This window comes from Penicillium citrinum (genome assembly GCF_028827155.1).
Source record: "Penicillium citrinum strain IBT 23319 chromosome Unknown utg000009l:1.0-4274883.0:1.0-4276374.0, whole genome shotgun sequence".
In the NCBI taxonomy this organism is placed as follows: domain Eukaryota; kingdom Fungi; phylum Ascomycota; class Eurotiomycetes; order Eurotiales; family Aspergillaceae; genus Penicillium; species Penicillium citrinum.
The window spans coordinates 2,920,100-2,940,554 of record NW_026622694.1 but is presented as its reverse complement, the minus strand read 5'-3'; the positions used below and the strand labels follow the sequence as shown (position 1 = coordinate 2,940,554).

At 48.0% G+C, this 20,455-nt stretch overlaps 8 protein-coding genes across 8 annotated transcripts; 6 read left to right on the top strand and 2 right to left on the bottom strand.

Moving 5' to 3' along the window:
• Positions 1-1,014: 1,014 nt before the first annotated feature.
• On the bottom strand, positions 1,015-2,834 carry N7469_010566 (uncharacterized protein; the record flags this gene model as incomplete). Its single annotated transcript, XM_056649471.1, has 2 exons — positions 1,015-2,488; positions 2,569-2,834. 2 exons carry the CDS (start codon positions 2,832-2,834, stop codon positions 1,015-1,017), a joined length of 1,740 nt encoding a protein of 579 aa, XP_056496602.1.
• Positions 2,835-7,562: 4,728 nt separating this feature from the next.
• On the top strand, positions 7,563-8,060 carry N7469_010565 (resistance to Congo red protein; the record flags this gene model as incomplete). Its single annotated transcript, XM_056649470.1, has 2 exons — positions 7,563-7,705; positions 7,757-8,060. 2 exons carry the CDS (start codon positions 7,563-7,565, stop codon positions 8,058-8,060), a joined length of 447 nt encoding a protein of 148 aa, XP_056496601.1.
• Positions 8,061-10,846: 2,786 nt separating this feature from the next.
• N7469_010564 (GcvT family protein) lies at positions 10,847-13,385 on the top strand (the record flags this gene model as incomplete). The annotated part of the gene is made up of 2 exons (XM_056649469.1): positions 10,847-12,149; positions 12,208-13,385. The coding sequence occupies 2 exons, from the start codon at positions 10,847-10,849 to the stop codon at positions 13,383-13,385; spliced, it is 2,481 nt and encodes an 826-aa protein (XP_056496600.1).
• Positions 13,386-13,866: 481 nt separating this feature from the next.
• On the top strand, positions 13,867-14,118 carry N7469_010563 (uncharacterized protein; the record flags this gene model as incomplete). The annotated part of the gene is made up of 1 exon (XM_056649468.1): positions 13,867-14,118. The coding sequence occupies one exon, from the start codon at positions 13,867-13,869 to the stop codon at positions 14,116-14,118; it is 252 nt and encodes an 83-aa protein (XP_056496599.1).
• A 512-nt stretch (positions 14,119-14,630) lies between these two features.
• N7469_010562 (GNAT family N-acetyltransferase) lies at positions 14,631-15,341 on the top strand (the record flags this gene model as incomplete). Its single annotated transcript, XM_056649467.1, has 2 exons — positions 14,631-14,753; positions 14,895-15,341. 2 exons carry the CDS (start codon positions 14,631-14,633, stop codon positions 15,339-15,341), a joined length of 570 nt encoding a protein of 189 aa, XP_056496598.1.
• A 191-nt stretch (positions 15,342-15,532) lies between these two features.
• On the top strand, positions 15,533-17,173 carry N7469_010561 (uncharacterized protein; the record flags this gene model as incomplete). Its single annotated transcript, XM_056649466.1, has 3 exons — positions 15,533-15,561; positions 16,103-16,388; positions 16,445-17,173. The coding sequence occupies 3 exons, from the start codon at positions 15,533-15,535 to the stop codon at positions 17,171-17,173; spliced, it is 1,044 nt and encodes a 347-aa protein (XP_056496597.1).
• Positions 17,174-17,266: 93 nt separating this feature from the next.
• N7469_010560 (uncharacterized protein) lies at positions 17,267-17,581 on the top strand (the record flags this gene model as incomplete). Its single annotated transcript, XM_056649465.1, has 1 exon — positions 17,267-17,581. The coding sequence occupies one exon, from the start codon at positions 17,267-17,269 to the stop codon at positions 17,579-17,581; it is 315 nt and encodes a 104-aa protein (XP_056496596.1).
• Positions 17,582-18,011: 430 nt separating this feature from the next.
• Positions 18,012-19,133, bottom strand: N7469_010559 (fungal specific transcription factor domain-containing protein; the record flags this gene model as incomplete). The annotated part of the gene is made up of 1 exon (XM_056649464.1): positions 18,012-19,133. One exon carries the CDS (start codon positions 19,131-19,133, stop codon positions 18,012-18,014), a length of 1,122 nt encoding a protein of 373 aa, XP_056496595.1.
• Between the last annotated feature and the right edge of the window lie 1,322 nt (positions 19,134-20,455).

Genomic DNA, 20,455 nt, shown 5'->3' with positions numbered 1-20,455 from the left:
GACTTTAGATGTTGCCGGCACTGAGTCTAAATGGCATATTCTTGAGCAGGCTTTCGAAGGCCACCATACGCAGTGGACCTTTCGAATGAGTGATCCTTCACAGCCGGCGGGATTGGTGTTTAACAATTGATTCAGAAGTGCAAGTGTCTGCTAAGATCTGCCGAGATATTTGAATGAAAGGTTCAGGTAGTCAAAGTGGAGACTAGACTCTGATCAAACTAAAGATGTACCCCAGAAGCCAACGCATCGGGATGGAGACCAATGTTGTGCATAATGCTTTGCAGCGGCCCGAATCCACTTCACGCAGACTGACCCATTGAATATTCATGCCGACATACTATGTACGATCGGTTGTTACGAAGTCTAAGATTTGAACAGTAGTAGTACGGAGTACAACTAAGGTATTAAAAACAACGTAGATTCTATTAAGTATTACCTATCGCAATATGTGCCACATCCCTGAAGTATAAAGGAACCCCGGAGAGCGGGTACAACGGTAGACAGCAAAGCCAGGCGCAATTTGGAGTAGCAGAGACGACAGGACTAAGCCCAAAACCTGAGACACTCGCAAAAGAATAGCACCCTTTCCTCCTCATAAGGTATCGAACACGAATATCAAAGCGCGCAGAACGAAAGACAATGGTATCAATCTAGGTATGTGGCACACCGCACCAACGCATTAACAAGTCGTGAATCGAAACTCGATTGCGGGACGCATGTCGTGAAAAGGAGTGAACGGCGTCTGTCGAGGCGCCGAGGCGTATTATCGAGGGGATTTTTTTGGTATAAGGAAATTAAATGAAAATAACAGCGACAGCGGGTATCTCATTGACACTCTTCATATAGCAAAGCCACGAATGTTGAAGCAGTGCTGATAGGAAGAGCGACAGTGGCGAGTAACAAAAAATACTAAACAACAGTAAAGACAATTGGTATAAAGCCGTATTTGCACCGTCAGGACATGGCATGACCAAACCTAATCGGAGGATTGTGAGCTGATGATAGGGAGCCAGTTCAAGCAGCAGCCTGGACAGGAGTGGCAGCAGGAACGTTGACGTTCTTGGCCTCCTCAGCAGCGGGCTCAGCAGCCTGAGTAGCCTCGGTGGCAGCGGGAGTCTCAGCAGCGGCGGGGGTTTCCTCAACAGCTTCCTTGGTCTCCTCGGCCTTGGCCTCAGTCTCAGTAGCGGGAGTCTCCTCCTTGTCAAGCTTCACAGCCTTGCTGGGCTTGCGGAACAGGCCACCGAGCTTGTTGGACTTCTCCTTCTTGGCCTCCTTGCCCTCGCCATCAGTAGCCTCGTTGTCAGAGGTGTCGGTCTTCTTCTCCTTCTTGCCGAAGGCACCGAAGAAGGAAGTGCGGCGCTTGTCCTTGGGGGTGGTGGCAGGCTCAGCAGGAGTCTCAGGAGCAGCAGTGGTCTCCTTGACGGCCTCACCCTCGGCGGGGGCGGTCACGCTCTCAGGCTCAATGGGCTTGACAGCAGCCTCCTCGACGGGGTTCTCGAGCTGGGGAGCAGTGCTGGCAACGGTGTTGTCCTCAGTAGGGGCGGTGGCCTCCTTCTCGGACTTCTCCTGGGAGGGGGAGGAGACCTTGTTGAAGAAGCTACCGAAGATGGAAGCACGCTTGGCCTTCTTCTCCTCTTTCTTTTCTTCCTTCTTTTCTTCCTTCTTCTCCTCGGCGGGCTTAGCCTCCTCGGGCTTGGCCTCGTCCTTGGCGGGAACTTCAGGAGCGGCCTCAGTGGTCTCGGTGGTCTCGGTGGCAGCGGGGACAGCAGGCTCAGAAGACTCAGCGACGGGCTCAGCAGCCTTGGTCTCCTCAGCAGTCTCTTCCTTGGTCTCCTCAGCCTTAGGCTCCTCGGTCTTGGGCTCCTCCTTAGCGGCAGCTTCCTCCTTCTTACCGAGAAGAGAGCCGAAGATGCTGGAGCGTTTGCGGGACTGGGAGCGGCTCTTAGCGGCAGCCTTCTCCTCCTTCTTCTCGTCCTTCTTCTCTTCAGCAGGCTTAGCCTCCTCAGCGGGGGTCTCTTCCTCCTTCTTCTCTTCCTTCTTCTCTTCGGCGGGCTTCTTGGTGGCGGCAGCGGCAGCAGCAGGCTTGGTCAGCTTCTCAAGCTCAGCCTTGTAGCCCTCGCTGGAGGTGATGGTCTCCTTCTCGGCCTTGGCCTCGGCAGCCTTAGCCTCCAGAGCGACAACCCAGCTGTCGCGCTCAGCAGCGTTAGCGGCCTGGAAGGTGTGCTTCTGGCCACCAACCTTGAAGATGAACTCGTTGGAGCCCTCCTTGGTGATGTCGGAGACATCAGCCAGGCTGAAGATACCGGCGGGGGTGGCCTTGTCCTCGGCACGCTTGACGAAGAAAAGCAGACCCTTGCCGGTTTGGGAGGCCCAGGCGGCGATGGGGTTGGCGACAGCGGCCTTCTCGTTCTGGTGGAAGACAGATAGGTTCTTCGCCTCTGTGGACTCCTCGGTGAAGTAGAAGAAACGCTTGGAGAAGCGCAGACCCCTGTTGGAAAAAAAAATTATACGTTAGTCGCAAGCCCCACACGCAGTGTCGCAAAAGTAAACAAAGGCGTTGTAGCTTACTTGACGAGACCAGGGGCCTTGTGGCCGAGGATACCCTCAGTGGCGGGCTTCACTTCCTCCTTGGCCTCCTCCTTAGCGGGCTCAGCGGTCTCAGCGGGCTTGTCGGTGGTGGTAGCGGCGGCCTCCTCAGTGGCAGCAGCAGCAGTTTCAGCGGGAGTCTCCTCGGTGGTCTCCTTAGGAGCCTCAACAGCAGTCTCAGCGGCGGGAGTCTCGACGGCGGGAACGGCCGCGGGGGTCTCCTCAACAGGCTTCTGAACGTCAGACATAATTAAAAAGTATTAAAAACCGAAGTGGTTGGGGGTATCGATTAAAGAAGCAGAGCTTCGAAGAAACGGCGAGTTTGGGGGGGTATCGGGGTATCTTGAAAGCAAAGAAATAAGAGCTACAAAAAAGAGCTCGGGTATCACAACGACGTAGGAAAGGGAGGGGTATTCTGCTTTGGAAAAGAGAAGAGAGAAAAAGAGAAGAAGAGAAGGAGAAAAAAGGGAGGGAAGGGCGAAAAAAAAAAGAGCGACGGGGGAGGGGAGAAACCAAAGGGGAAAGGAGCTGCAGGGAGCCCAGACCAGTGGGTCCAGCGCTTAGGTAACCGTCAGGGGGTGTTATTACAATACAGCAAAAAAATATAGTCTCGTATTGAATATATTATCTTCCTATTTATTTTCATTTTGATTTTTGCTCTTTCTATAATTCATTTGATGATCTTATATCTGTAGTATACTGAAGTACTTTATATATATATATATATATATATATATATTTATACAGATAAAAAATTTAGGACTGCTCATTGCAGGACAACTGTAACTTTCAACCAGCATATCCCCGGCATCACAACACCGACAGCTTTGGACGATCGGCCATGCATTGAACGCTCCCTTTCAACCCCCCCCCCTAATTTACCCGTGTAGGTCGGGTTCCATCCCACTGTAAATTAACGGCCTTTCTTCTTGTTCCAGACATCAGCCCATTTGATTCTGAAAATTTCGAAATTTTCAGACTTTCCAAGGCTCATTATTTACACTGAGCCATTCCTATGATGTACTATGTATATATACATAACTCCTCACGATTTAGTTGATACGTATTTACTATAATGTAGAGTTCAATGTGTACTTCATACAACAATCCTGGTTCTCTCTTTCGGGCTGGTCACCCGGTCAATTCTAGTGTGGTCCACCCGTTGGGTTCTCTTCTTTGAGTTACACAGTTCCAGGGGGTTGATAGGACAATATGTAAAATCGAGACTTTTTGATACATCCCGATTTTTGTTACATACCTCAAAGACTATCGGTCAACTGATGTGTATCAACTATGTATCTTCCGCAAGGCAGCATACCCCTCGATGCTTAAGGAGGAGAGGAGGCAAAATAAAGGATCTCATCCACGGTGCTGGGCCAGTTCTTGTAACCCTAGACCAGCAAAGTGCTTTTGCCCTTTTTCTCATTCTGCATGCTGATCAACCAGGGTGAAATCGGCCGCCTGTCGGATTCGTTCTCAAGGCGCCGATCCAGCGTTGTCGGAACTGGGATACCGGCCAGTGCACGCATTCTACTGGTCTCTTGGTTTCTCCGATATCGACTGCAACGAAAGGTGTCATTTTTCAACCCCATGACCAGGCGCTCTCCAAGTGGCGTGCGAACCCTCGTGGCCAACCAGTATGGGTTGTACAAATCCCCCTCTCTTCGTGCGCGTCATCACTCTATGTCGTGCCCTATCGCAGACGTATCATGGATCAGCTTGCACTGCGCCCAGAATAGGATCCCATGATGCACTTACTCCTCTACTAGTTTAGTCTTTTTGCACGGTTCTGACACCATCACCACATTTCCTTATTTACTTATTTTCATGCATTTTCTGTGATACGGGTGTATCACTTCTGGTGGATGGAGGATCGAGTACAGTGTATCCCTTTTCTTAAGGTTCTTTCAACCACGATAGGAATACATGCCCTGCCATCCTCCGTGTATCTTTGTTTACATCGACCATACACTCCACCAAGAAAGAAACAAGACAACCCAAATTGCCCCTAATTACTAGCCCCCTTTTTTTTGCTTCCTTTTCTTGCCAGATTCTACTGGATGGAGTATAATTTTTCTTCTAGATGTCTGGTCTAACGCTCAAAGTACGGTTATGCCCCCACTTAGTGGTCCCGTGTCTTAAGCCATCAACCATCGGTGGCTGGCCAGCCCTACTCCTATACGATCTCTGCTTCATCTAGCGCTGAAGCTTTCCCTTTGTTTCGTCTCTCGTCCATGGTTCAACATTTGTCGCAGAACTGTGTTCCATCCAGTTCAATGCAAACATTCTGAGGTTTGGCAGATCTGACTCACAGAAAATACTGTAATCAGGTTGATCAGGAGACGGCCCTACCAGACTTACCTACTGTAATATCCAGATCACATCCAGTAATGATAGCCCACACGGCTGATCCACCTTGCACCCACTATCCAATTGCTTCGTCGGTCTGCCCCTTTTCTACCCGTTGGGGCCAAGACCCAAATTTGCCAATCCTGCCATTTTCGTCCCATCACTGTCTCCAAGTCACGACTTGCCGACCCCGGGACTGTTGTCGATGAATGGCCAGTGCCCGTCGATCTCTTCGGCTGGCGGTTTCGGTGTCAGGTTTTTCTGGCCCTGCAGCTGCCATGCGACCAGCCAGATTGCTTATCCTATTGTCATAGCGGTAGGATGTACTCCGTAACGGGTGCGATATGTATTCTACTTTCGCTTGGAGTACTCCGTACAGAGTACCGAGAGTATATCTGTATTTTGTACATATACTACTCCCCAAGAGCGGAGATGCCCGCAGGACTACCGACTAGAGTAGTCCCGGCGGCCCATCTGTGGGAAGAGAACCGGATGGATCGATGGATCGCACCATTGCCCGACGTGTGAAGATCCCGTCCTTCAAGACTACGGACTCACTTGCCAAGCGCAAAGACACGGACAACAGACGAGAAGTCGTTCTTGCGGTGTACCTCAAGGCCCCTCGGCGACCCCATACCTTGTATTCATGCACTCCTAGTCAAAACCTTCCTTTCACCTAAGTTCCCTCCGAGGTCCTCCGTCCCTCTAGCGTCCACTAGACTGGGCATCGAACCTTTCCTTAACCATGGCACACTTTGATGAGGATGCGCACACTATCGCTACGTGAGACCGCGATGGATTCGATTGAATAAGATATGGAGAACCTTGAGGGAGATCGGTGTATCTTGTATATCTGTTTGATGGAGCTATCTCGGCATCATTTAAGACCAGCAGAGATTTTTAATATGTAGAAGTGAAGTAAAGGGGAAAAAAAGTGTGTTAGTTTGGAGTCAGGCCATGGCTGCGAGGGTCACTATACAAAGTTGCTGCCCATAGATGGAAAATAGGGGAGGCTCCACACGAGCTTGCATTGAGTCCACTTCGGACGGGTAACAAGGAGGCCCAATTATTGAAATCTCGACGCCTCTCAATAACCCTTCATGCCACACGTGGATCTGACCGACCGTATTGCCTGTGTGTACATGGCACTATGGTAGATTTCCGTATGCAAGACACAAACGCTATTCATGCTTGAGCCTCGTCCGTCGTTCGAATTGGCGTGCTAGTAGGAGATGACAGCTCACAGTGTCTCTGTATGCAGGAGCATTGTCATGTGATTCTAAAGCTAGGGGTGCTGGTCACGTGATAATTTCCCTTTCTCGCTTAACTCTGGGCGCGTGACCTGGCACTATTTAATGGGCCAACCGCCGCCGCTCTTCCTGTCCTTTTTCTTTTCTTCTTCATACTTACCTTGTTTGGGTGGCTGCGATCATGAAGGCGGCCCACCACAGATTGGTCCCTGCATTGCACAGCGCGGCGGAACAGTTTGTTCAACGGCCTTCTGGGTCATTGACAGGCGTATTCTTTGGCACTTTCCACTTTTGGATTCTCATTTTCATCAATTCTTGAGTCAGTGACTCGGTCTTGGAGAAGATGAAATTATTTCGTAATCTTGACTTTTTATCCCATGGGGACTTCCCCTAGGTGAAATTTAGTTCATGGCCCTTAGTAGTCACAAACCTACAGTAATGCCATAGCCCCTTCTAGCTTAATCTTCAGATCTGCCAGGCCCGCCCCAACTCGCCCGAGTACCAAACAATGGAACCTTTACTTGGCGGGATCGTCTAAGCCTCATGGGTCTTACCTTTCGCGGCCCTTTGGAACCAAGGTCCTGGACTTCGTACAGAGCACAGCCATCCGGAACTACCACTTTAAATCGTATTGGCAAGCCCGGTCGTATTCCTCATGGTCGTGGCGTTGTCGGATACGCGTCTGAACTTCAGTACCGGGCATTACGCTCAGAAGCATATTATCTCACCTGGTCCATTAGAGCAATCTAGATGGGCAGTACCGTCTACATAGTACAGCCCCAAAGCAAGTTCCCAGTACACGTTCTGGCTTGGTTTACGCTCGAAATGTATCCCTTCTTCATATGGACTCGTGCACTAGTTCGAACTAGACTAGATTGGCAGTCTTCTGTCAAGGTCTGGTGCCTAACTTGAGCACAGCCAGTATAGCCATCACCCTGGAAGTGCTCTGGTGGTTTCTCCAGCTTGACTCTACCATGGGAGAACTCTGCGATGCCAGCATGGTGATTTGGAATATTTGGAATGAAAGACACAGCCTCACCACGCGACTGCCATACGCCTCAACTACCTCATGACAGATCAACAGCTACAACAGTATACTGGTCTTGGAAATTCAGTTGTATAAGAATTGATTTATTGCCATCACTTTCAATATCATTCGAAATTTAGATCCGACCTTCTGAACTCACTCAACGGGCCATCAGACAATCAAATTGCTCTCATTTTCGACTCATTCAATACGTTTATCCTAACATCTTCGGAAGAATTGCAATCGATTTGTTCTTAGATCGACCATCCAGGCGCTGATACCTCTAACACATTTTCGGTGTCAACCGAGAACGTCGATCTTGTCATTCTGTTCTTCAACAATACATACGCATGGCATCTGATTCAACCGACTGTCCTTCAGGATATTACTGGGGAAGCGATGGCTGTTACCGAAGCCATTGGTATTTCTGGGGTCGATGGGTTGTCCTAGCTGCCTTTGCTATACTCTTTCTCATTGCAATCAGTCTTTGCACGTAAGTCAAGCCCAGTCTTAACCCATTCAATATCACTAACCTCTTCTCTAGATTTCTTGCTCGTCGACGCCGGAACAGAGGATTGAGTCCATTTTATGGCACTGGTTGGTTAGCACCTCAGAGACCGACCTCGCAGGGAAGGAATGTACAGAGTACGGAGATGAACAATCGACGAAGACGAGCCGATACCGAATTGCAGGACGCTCCGCCACCAGCTTATGATCCACAACGGTTGCCAGCATACACAAATCCAACGGCGTCGACACTTGCTAATGACCGACATGATAAGCATGAACTTCAACAGAATGGCCCTCATCAAGATGAAGAGGATCTCCCGAGAAGAGAATCGAGTTAGGGGGGATCTGTATCCCCGTTATCTGTACCAGTGTGGTGCCTTAAAGATAAGAGTAGCTCCATTCACCTGAACTATTATACTTTTGTTTGTCATTCTCAGAACAGAACTTGTATTATGGAATACTAATACTACTGTCGTCGCTGTGCTTGAATTCCCTTTGTATGAAAAATATACAGCTCTATCCAAAACAATGGGCTAAACCGGCTCCTCAAAAAGAGAACTTTGCCATGTTTTATCATCAACTGGCAACATGAACAAAAGAAAATATAGCGCTGTGTAATTAAAAGAAATACCAAGTCATGAACCCAGCTAAATAGCCCTTTCCAACTATGTAAGCAAACACCTATGAGCCAGAGCAATTGGTATATAGCCAGCTTTGTACTTTGTATAGTATACTATAAGACATTCTAGAGAATCGAGACTTATACCTGTGTTGAGTGCTTTTTGTTAGCCAAGAAATTGCAAAAAAAAAAAATAAGACAAGGGAAAAAGGAAAAAGTGCGACAAATGGAAGAATGGAGATCCCTTGACTTACAAGATCCTTTTAAATGACTTCAGCTATCGGTTCATAGTAAGCGTGCTATGTTTGGTTGAAAGCCGCGTATTCCACCACCACCACCCCAGTCTCCTACATCCGTTGCTGTGGGCCCATAGTTATAGTTGAACGATGTATAATTCTCTGCCGTGCTGTTGACCCTGGCTTCGTTAAGTCGAGCAACAAATTGTGACCTATGACATGATTAGCATTGAGTTACAGTGTGTCCCGAAACTGGTGCCACCCCTGTAACGGGCCAGAGCCAGGTATGTGAGCACATACCTACGTAGAACTCATTGGTATCCCGGAGTTAAACCTGATAACAGTGCGCCGCGGTATCTGATGAGCTCGCAACGTCCTCGCGGAATTCTAGATGATGTATCGTTCTCGATATGGGTGGAGGTTTGTATCCTTGTTAGCAACTCAACAATATATTATTGACTCCTGTAGTAGCTAGATGGAATACACAAGATAATTTCCTTCCTTTGACGCCGGTGTCTCTGGGAGCACCCGAGTTACTCCAACAACATTCGTGAAACCAGAACATTGATATAAGGGCTTTGGGTGTCTGGTACGTTCTTTGTCCTCTTGCTGCATATCCTAACCTAATTCTCGATTCCAGATATTCCAACTTACTACAAACGAACCACTCTTTCCCGTAGAATCTTTCGGCTGCACCACGGACGAAGTCCATAACATTCTAAGAACACTAATTGACAATTCATTCAAGAATTGCACTAACGGATTTGCTATGTACATTCGCGAGAGAATACCACCTGGTTTTGACCCAGAAGATACCGAAAAATTGCATATTTCCTTTGTTCAATGTTACAGAAATGTGCGGAGGATCGACTGCCGAGCTTCTCAACCACCCATTTTTAGCTGGATGAAGAGGTGCAACAGCAACTATATTATTCTTTTGTTTTATACGCTACACGTCTCTACCAAGATACTGCCATTGCCACCCAAGGCCTTGCAAGTACTTGAGGGAAAGCGTCGATCCTTCTTTGGAATAGTAATCAGGGCAGCTCGGTCTCGTGTATGTCATCAAAAGAAATCCTCTCGACCAGGCTGTTTCGTGGAATTTACAATGCCGACCCGTTGAAAATAATTGAGCTAGCGCGTCACGCTTTATTGAAACCCACGGGAACATAGTCCATTGAGCATTGAGCCTACAGAAATATAATGCCCTGCCCTAGGATTAGGTTGTTAGTTAGCGAGAATGAAATTTATATGCATAGAATTTCTGTATTTCACTCTTTCCAGAGCTTTCAACAGCCCTAAGCACCGTAGACTGAGACCTGATATCACTCACTCCTCCTCATGTCCAAGAGCGACTCACTCGGAGATTGGCTGGTGTTACGTGATCAAAGAAGTGCAGTATGTTGAGGTTGAAACTATGAGGGTGTAAATATAAAGATACTTTGTGCATGTACGTAGAGATAAACTTGACCAATCAGGACGTTTGATTATGCTTACATGGTATATGTACTGGGCCTCAAGAATATTGAGGCCCATCTCACTTACATGTTGATCACGTCCCAAGATAGTACATAGTTTTAAAGAGAGAGTCCAAGTAAACTGGGAGAGCACCGAGGTTTGCCATCCATTATCCGGAATATGTGAATTATGCCTGGTGTAAGTGGCCAATCTGGCATCCGGACGTGGGAATCTCGCCCGGACACGTGAGCGGCTCACGGGCAGTTCTCCGGACGCCAACGGTCATCTGATATGCTTCTCCAGAGCTGTTTGTCCATATAGGCCAATCAGTTCATGCCGTGTTCGCTTCGAATATGGTTATCTCATTATCGAGAATGCATGCTGGGTCGAAGCTCAATTGATTTTGATAGCCCGAGGTGTTGGTTGAGCTTCGACAAGTTAGGATGCTCTTGATAATCTGCTACTCGTTCAATAATGCATTCCATTTTGCTCGGTTGGTACGACAGATAGCTTTATAGAGCCTCTCAAATGATCGCTCTGGAGTCACAGATCCACTTTTCCTGATTCAGGTAAAAGAACCCCTTCCCCGAAATCGGTATATTCACTCCAGATACCGTCCGAGCCGATGCGGGGCCTGGACTACATTTCCCACAAGAGGTCGATAGCTATATCATCATAGTACGACCTGTGGGGATGAGCTCCCCTCCCCCGCACGAGTTCAGGAAAGTTCTAGGTCTCTTCAAGTGTACCTATAGTACATAAGAGAGGTCTGTCCCGTATCCTTGACGAGCGAATCAATCGCCTCTTCACAATGGCTTCCACTCAGCGTGTTGTCATCATCGGAGCCGGCATTGTCGGAACTAATCTAGCAGATGAGCTGGTCTCACGGGGATGGAAGGATATCACGGTTGTAGAGCAAGGCCCGTTACATATGCCTGGTGGTTCGACATCGCATGCCCCCGGGCTTGTCTTCCAGACAACCCCTTCCAAGACGATGACACACTTGGCTCGATACACTGTCCAAAAACTCCAATCGATAGAGAAAGATGGCCAGAACTGTTTCAACCAAGTTGGTGGTCTGGAAGTCGCAACAACCCCTGCACGGCTCGAAGATCTCAAGCGAAAGCATGGTTATGCCTCATCATGGGGGATTGATGCACACCTTGTCAGTGCCGAGAAATGCCTCGAATTATACCCTCATCTCAACAGGGATATGGTTCTGGGCGGATTACACATCCCTAGCGATGGTCTGGCACTAGCTGCCCGTGCTACCCAATTACTCATTGAACGCACCAGCAAGGCTGGAGTTCGTTATCTTGGCTCTACTCCTGTTACGGGTATTGAGCGTGCAAATGGCCGTGTGACCGGCGTCACCATTCCTGATGGTACTATCCCAGCCGACATCATCGTTTCTTGTGCTGGATTCTGGGGAGTGGAGATTGGCAAAATGGTCGATTTGCCCATTCCCTTGCTTCCCCTAGCACACCAGTACGCAAAGACGACTACTGTCCCCGCTCTCGCCGGTCGAGATCTCAATAAAAAGCCAAACGGCCTGAATGCGGCCCTTCCCATCCTCCGACACCAGGACCAGGACTTGTACTTTCGGGAGCACGGTGGTCAGTACGGAATTGGTTACTATGGCCATCGCCCTATGCCTGTCGTTGCAGCATCGCTGGGTCTCACTTCTCGAAATGTCGACGAGAAGAACATGCCCTCCCGCCTAGAATTTACCCAGGAAGACTTCGATCCGGCCTGGAAAGAATCCCAAAAACTTCTGCCTATCTTGCAAAGCACTCAAATTGACGATGGGTTCAATGGAATCTTTTCGTTCACCCCGGATGGAGGTCCTGTCTTTGGACAAGCGCCCAACTTAGATGGCTTCTACGTCGCTGAAGCTGTTTGGGTGACACACTCTGCTGGTGTTGCGCGCGCCCTTGCGGAAGTCCTAACCGAAGGACGCTCGCAGATCGATATGACCGAGTGCGAGCTCACCCGATTCGAAGACATTCAGCTCAGCCAGGACTACATCAGTGAAACTTCCCAACAAAACTTTGTTGAGATCTACGACATTCTACACCCTCTACAGCCAAAGGAATCCCCCCCGAACACTTCGTGTCAGTCCATTCTATTCTCGGGAAAAGGATCTCGGTGCGTTCTTCCTTGAGCTGGGAGGCTGGGAGCGCCCATTCTGGTACGAAGCAAATGCACAAATCCTCAATTACCTTCCGGCAGAATGGAAGCCTGTGGATAGAGATTCTTGGTCTTCTCAGTTCTATTCTCCCATTATTGCTGCTGAAGCATGGAAGACACGAAATGCAGTTGCTATGTTTGACATGACCTCCTTCCATCGATTCGAAGTTGCAGGCCCTGGGGCGCTGCAGTTGCTCCAACGACTAACTACCGGCGAGATTTCTGCCAAGACAGGCACCATTACATGGGCACTGCTTCTGAACAACAACGGCGGTATCCGAGGTGATATTTTTGTATCGAGGTTAGGAGAGAATGTGTTCCAGCTAGGCGCAAACTCCACTACTGAACTGGCTTATTTGTCTCGCGAGGCTCGACGCCAAGGACAATGGGTACAAGTGCGCGATTTGACTGGTAGCACTTGCTGTATCGGACTCTGGGGACCTCGTGCTCGTGATGTTATCAGAACGATCTCTGATGATGACTTTTCCAATAAGGGCCTTCCTTACTTTGGCGTGAAAAATGCGACCATAAAGGGTGTTCCGACAACGGTATTCCGAAAATCATACGTCGGTGAGCTAGGCTGGGAGATCCAAGCCAGTACCGACTACGGTCAGCGACTTTGGGATGCTATTTTTGAAGCTGGAAAGAATCACGGCCTTATCGCAGCTGGTCGTGGTGCTTTCAATGCGTTACGGTTGGAGAAAGGTTATCGAACCTATGGTACGGACATGAGCACTGAGCACAACCCATACGAAGCCGGTGTAGAGTATATGATCCGAGGAAGCAAATGGGAGGAATTTGTCGGCAAAACTTCATTGGATCGTCTCTCCAAGCAGAAGCCTGTGCGTCGCCTTCGCTGTTTGACAGTTGACGACGGCCGCTCTATGGTGTTGGGCAAAGAGCCTGTCTTTAAAAACGGCAAGGCTGTTGGCTATGTTACCAGTTCAGCATTTGGATACACCATTCGCAAACCAGTTGCCTATGCTTGGCTCCCTGCGAGTCTGGGCGAGGGATCTGGGGTTGAAATCGAATATTTTGGCCGTCGTATCTCTGCTACCATCACCGCCGAGCCGCTGTACGATCCGGAGATGAAGAAGATGCTAGCTGACGGTGAGTATGTGGACCCAGAGCTCCAGAAACCTCTTCTGCACCGTCTTTAATCTTATGCCCGCCACGTCATGTTGTTTTTTTATTTTATGCTTGATGATCGTCTATGAAAGTGGATTTTTAGTACATATTTTGGAGCTCGGAAAGCCAAGCTTTTCTCCTGTTTCTTTTTACAGCAAGTTTTTAGTGTAATATGGATAGTTCAGATGCTTCTGAATGATAACTAGACCAATGATCAATAGAAATTTGGACGGGACAACTTGGTAGCCTTTCACATTTCTGGATACAATGATACATATGTACTACATATGTAGTATGTACCAAGTAGTTATGTACAGTGGAGGCTGGAGATGGACCCACCATTGAAATGACGTCGAATTTCTCGCCACGGGGACTCAAAACACAATTTCCACTCTTCCCGCGCCAACTTGAACGTCAACACTTCATTACTCGCTATATCATATCACGATCGCAAACTGCTTTGCTTACCTACTTCTCGCGATCACCGGTTTCGATTCTTTCCATCTCGCTAAGATGCCTATCCCGACCGCCGACCTCTTGGACAAGGAGTCGCAGCACGCCACGCATGCGACAAGCTCTACCGGCCAAACAACTGAGTCGGGTAGTAGCAGTCACAGTCTCGGGGCCGAAGCAAGAAATACTGCCAATGCAATCCAGTCTTCACGAACTACTGAAGGCGATCGGGCATTGAGTAGGGAAGAAGCGGATCGACTATATGAGGAACGCATGGAAGAAGAATATGCGAAGAGGGAAGGCGGAGCATAGATTACTACAAGACCCAGGCTTCATCCTATATGTGTCTGGCTTTGAATCCGATATTATCTGCTCTGTCTAATATATGACTTTCTCCTGCTGAATACACCAGTGGATGAGGTTGTGGACGAACTCAAGTGTTCCTCGGCTTCAATGCGAAACTCTGCAATTACGCATTACGACTGTATACTATCTGGCAAATCACCTCTCTGGCATCTTGTTAATACAAATATCCAATTGGAGTTTTATAATTCAAAATTTAATATATATATATATATATATATATATACATTAGTTTACAGGACTATTGTAACTGGTCCTTTCTATGGAGTTATACGTAGTAGGATGTGGCGTTGGAAGATTTGGAGTGACTCACAGGGTAAATCCCATCAGAAATGTAAACAGTCCTTATGATGTCTAACCTCCCGCCTCTTACAGGTTCACCATAATACCTGAATTCAATCAACTCTACTTGAGTCGGTTATAAAAGGGCAGGTAGCAATAGCCTTTTTGGCATCATCCTCATGGAAGTCACCTCGCAAGTCCCTACCAAGGGAGCCTTGTACACCGAGCAGCCCGTCACGGTCATCGTACCTTTAGAGCCAGGAACCATTGAAACTGAGAATCTCCACTTGCGTCCCTTAAGAGTAAGTGATGCAGCACAGATATTCGAATATCGATCTCGGCAAGAGGTAGCAGATTGGCTGTAAGTTCTTGTGCTGTCCCCAAACATTTCATGACGAGGGTTATCGATCTCGGTTCTAACCACATTATCCAGCTGGCCAAAGATACCTCACAAATCCATCGAGGAAACAGAAGCTCACATCGCCAGTAAGAGTTTCCAGACCCCCAATGCCTCGGGGGCTTGCGGACGACAGTTTCACTTTGCCATAATCAGCGCCGAAGACACTACTCAAAGAGTCATTGGTACGGTTGGGGTGAATTCCCTTTTTCCAGCACCGTCGATTGGATATGGTCTACACCCGGACGTCTGGGGCAAGGGGTACGCCGGTGAGGCCGTAGAAGGAGTGATAGATGCATGGTGGAAACTAGATCGGACAGATCGGATACAAACGGGCCCAGAATCAGGGAAGGAAAAGCTATTTGCAGCATGCAACAAAGGGAACCTTGGAAGCATGAAGGTACTTCAAAGAAACGGATTCAAAATTTACAAGGAGATGTACATTGAAGGGGATTCTGTTGCCCTGTTCGAAATACAAAGACCAGAGAACTAGGAGAGATCGCAGGCATACTATGTATCCTTTTTTGCCAAGGCTCGATCATCCATATTCCTGGTTCATGCATACTGCAGTATATAAGATACTTTACTCTTCACTTATCCTGGGACGATCAATGCCTTAGGCTTGTGGAGAGTCTCTATGTACCGTATGTACTTCGGCCCACCTCTCGGAAATGCCGAGTGTCCATGCTCGGCATTTTCATTCCGCTGGAGCGGTAAGAATTACTTTATATATCCATATATATAGTTTGCTAAAGTAAATAGCGCCCAGAGCGAAATGAGATACTTCTTGCGCATGCATAAGATGGTTGTATAGAAGCACATCGCTCCCGAATTCAAGCTCCGGTCGATTTAAAAGAGACAGTTAATCCGATTAGATAACCGGGGTATTGTGTATGATGATCATGGCAAGTCAAGGCATTTTCATACATAAATTGAGATCTTCAGGTCGGAAGTTCCTTTTTCCCACCGGCTATCATGACGCGATTCCCAGAGAAGTCCAAGGTATCGACGATATGGACTCTCCATAAAACATTGATCAGTTTTGGCTTCGAAAGAAGGAATCTAGTTTTGTTCAAGTTCACCTGGAGGCATTTTCCTGTCTGAAGACCCACTGCGAGACAGCATGTATGGGAGCATACTATACTTTGGGCTGGGACTCCGTGCGAAGCTGACCGAGGCATCGGAATATGGAACTTTCCTCAGCCCCGCCAACAATGCGAGCATGAAATTCCGATATTGACTACCTGATGCCAGTGTTGATATCGAAACCGTTCAAAGTGACATTGAAGCTGCTGGTGCACTGGGCGCAGGCGCAGTAGAGTTTCTTCCTCTTTATTACTATGGAGAGTCTCTGGCAGGTCCACCTGAGGGTGCTGACTGGGCTACATATGGGTTTGAAACACCGGCATTTAGGAAAGTTTTCAAAGCCTCTTTGCAGGCTGTCAAGAAAGCAGGCGTGCCCGTGGATTTTGCTCTTGGTGCGAATCAGGGCCAAGGGGTTCCAGCAGAAACTACCGATCCTGGATTACATTGGGATCTGGTAAGTGACTTCTAGAACTTCATATATGATAATAGCATGTGCTGAATAGCTTGCAGGCACCTTACCACTTAGAAGTTCCTGAGAATGGCTCCTACAGTGGTCAAATCCCTGGATGGGGAACTGGTAAACTGGTTGTTTTGGTTTCTGCGAGAGTTATCTCGTCTTCACAGATCAAAACTCCTGCTAGTAGCACCTTTTCCACGTCAGCTCATAATGCCACTCAATTGGTTCTCCAGGGTGACACTCTTATTGAGCATACCAATAAAGTCAATGCCGATGGCACGGTCTTCGTGTCGCTGAGAAATGGGACAGCGAATGCTAACAAGTACATCCGATCAAATTCCCAGCATTACTTGTTTGCCTATTACCAATATCAAGATCTGGCAAAGAATCTTGATATTGAGAGTAATACCACTGGAACTATCTTTGACAACGGCTCTTACACCGTTGATCATTACAGTGCTCGGGGTGCGGAAGCCACGAAAGGATTCTGGGAAACTTACATCTTAAACGATATTGAGATAAGATCTCTTTTGACTGAAGTCGGAACATATGGCTGGGAGGACAGTCTTGAGATCAAGTCAAATATATCTTGGTCACCCTCACTACCGGAAAGATTTGAGAAGATGCATGGTTATCGACTGCACAAATACCTTCCCCTGCTGATGTATGAGAACAATTATCCTGTCGTTCAGCCATCTTATCCAGGATCGATAAAGTGTGCCCTGGAAGAACAACACCATGGAAATGGCTTCGTGAATGACTTCCGAGCTGCGTTGTCCTAAGGCTATGGGGATTATCTTGAAACTCTGACATCATGGCTAGAAGGCCTGGGGCTAGGATACTCTGCACAGGTCTCATATAACCTGCCAGTCGATATGGAAACAAATATTGACAAAGTGAGCGCGTCAGAATGCGAGTCCCTGGCCTTGAATGATAATATTGATGGATACCATCAATTTTCATGGCCCCCAGCTGCTTCGGGGAAAACGCAAATTAAAGGGGCTTATATTTCGCTGCCGCAGATCTCCCACGGTCTTAAGCTCTTTATCAATGAGCAGCCCGTACTAAATGCCAAGCTGATGGTCGATATTGGTCCCTTCTTGCGGAACGGTTCCAATAGTGTGGTTGCTGTTGTTCCAACACTGATGTGGAACTACATCAGCAGCATCTACCAGGATATTGAGATCTAAGCCCATGCTGACCACTCTACCTGGGAAGGTCGACACTGGGCTGATTGGTGAGGTCCGTATTATTCCTTACACTGCCCACCGCATCTCTCTGTAGAGGAACTTGGCTGTGAAGGGGTCTTTTTGCTTATTTTCCCAAATGTAGACATTTGAAGCATTGTATGATAACCTCAGTTATGCTTAGAATCCGTTTATCTATGGATATGTTTGTCTATCGTACATCTCGCAAGCCCTTCTAATGCTTTTACAACCTTCCAGACCCTTTCTGACTTTGAGGGTTCACCACTCAATTGATCTTCTCGTTCTCCAAGGTCCCGAATTTGAACTGCCATCTGTCCGATGAGCTCTAAGTCACTTGTTGCATCTGGTGCTTGTGGGTTCGAAATGATGTAGCTAAATATAGTCACAATTGCCGAGAGGGGATAGAACAATATTAACCTACAGTGATATCAGTTAACTGGTGATGGGGTTTATTTCCGGTAAAGTAGAGTACGAACCAAAAATCCTTTGGAGCCAACGCATATCCCACAGCCAGTAAATAATAGAGTGAAGAGCGGCATGCTGCAATAGACAAGGTCAAACTAGAGCTGACACCTTGGATCTCCGGATCTTGCATGCCGGCCCAGGTCCCATATCGGCCACAGGCTTGATGAATATAAGCCATACAGTAGTGGTATTCTAGACGCAGCATCAATGACCGAATGTTAGGCGGGCCAGGCCTACGAATTGATTCTTGCGAAAAGATCAATGTTGGACGGTAGTCAGCTGGGATTCGCATGCGCCACTGCTCCAGATCCAAGTCAAGCTGACGTATGCCGCTGAGAATGAGAGCGTCGCTTTTGTCTAAAGCTCGTCGAGAATAAAGATCGATATATGCTTTTGACTTGATCTGGCTCAGACGCAGGTCCCCTGGGTAAACGATGGCGCAGTCTCGTTCGAATTTGAGCGATTCGTTGAAATTCTTCTCGTACTCGGTCGGAAGATTGAGGTCACAATTATATTCAGAAAGGGCCGGTGGCTGTCCTGAACGAATGCATAATTCTTTATCTTGTTGGTAGCATATCCAGAACAAGTTTCTAAGGTGATAGTCACGCCGAAGCTCCTCGTCGCCCGTGGCGAGGAAGGCACATGCCTTTGTAAAGCAGTCTCTGGTGTGGGCTCCAAGCCATAGGATATGCCGTGCGGCAACTGTATTGCACATCATGCCAGCTTGAACATTACCCGAGAGAAGATGAAATGTCACAAGCATTGTGATTGCCTCCAATAGCTCGATATGAGGTTGTTGTAGTAGGTTGATCGAGGCCATTATAGATGTCATGATCTCGACACGCTGTTCAGCTGGTAATGCTGAAGGCCTGCCAGAAAATGGCGTGGGAAAGGTCGAGATGAAGGCCCAAGTAGCCCAAACACATATTTTCGCTGTATGGACACGGAATGGGGTTTCTGCTCGGACTCCATAGGCTGCATCCATAGTCGCCCGGAAAAACACCTCGTCCGGTATGGGCCAACTTCGGCTATGGACTGTGTTCCAAAAGGCCGTAGTTAGTTGCACCATAGTTGCCCGATCGGGCAGAGTCAGTCTATCTAAAGGGACTGCGTGCAAGCACCTCTCTGAATCAACAATGGGGTCGCGTTCCCAAGGTCGTGAATTCGTCAAGCAAAGATCGGCCGGTATTTTCTCGCCTGTTAGATCCTCCACCCATTTTTGTCCCTCGCGAGAAAACAACACAGCGCCGTCACTCAGATTGATATTCCCAACATGATGGATAAATGGACGAACTGGCTCAACAGCTGTTTGCAGAGCGGCCTCTTAATACTTCGAGCAATTGATACTGGGGGACGTGACATACTATTAGTAGAACTTGGTTGTTGTTCCTTCTGAGGAGGAGGACCACGCGGTCTCGTATATTTCTTGCTGATCTTTCTTTTTTGATATTATTCCACGGTCAGCCAACCAATGCTTAACAATAGACAGCAATAGCAGCATATAACGCATACCGCTGAGACGAAGACACTCTGGGTCCTCTTTGCCTTATCCTGTCGTATGTACAAGGAATACCTCGATGTGCACACCAATTGCATTGGGGGAGTGCATCATCGCATTTAATCTGCTCACTATCGTCAGCGCTCATTCTTGCATCACCAAGAAGGAGATTAGAGAAGCGCACCTTCTGCCGAAAGCAATTATCGCATGCTTGGGAGCTTCTGTCCTTGGCAGATGGCTGCAATAGATCGACCATAGCGTCTAGCTGGTCGTTTGCCTAGTGGTTTTACGTCTGGGTGGAGTTGGGAGGTCGCCCAGCATTCCAGGAGTCGGAATAGATGCGGAGTGAACAGGTCCCGACGAGCGAACGGCCGGGTTGGGCTTGCCGGGGAATAAGGTTTGCTTGCCCACGAGGCGGCAGCCCGATCGACCAGAAACGGGCCGGGAACCAATGCGGCTTTGAAATCGAGGACGCGGAGAGTATTTGCTACCGTGAAACAGACCAAAATATAGCGGAACAAAAATTGGACCGCGATGCCAAGAAGGACGGCAATCGAGTGCAGGGTTCATCCCGATGCATGTGTTCACACGTGTAGGATTAAATCTCGGTATCGACGAACTTCACAATTCGCTCATATTGCTATTTAATCGTGAATATAGGATTTGAAACTTCGCCACTATCGAGTAGTAAATTTCGCTTGAACAATCTATTTAGTACTATGGAAGATTATAGTCTTGGGGAGTTCTACACTAGTGTAGGGTATAGAATTGTTGTCCGCATATAGAGGACAATAAGTTATGACCACTTGACCACTCGATATCTGCTTGTATGAAGTAATTAGTTCCATGCATCTATCGGCCATCGTGGTTCTAAGGTCGTCGAATATAAATTG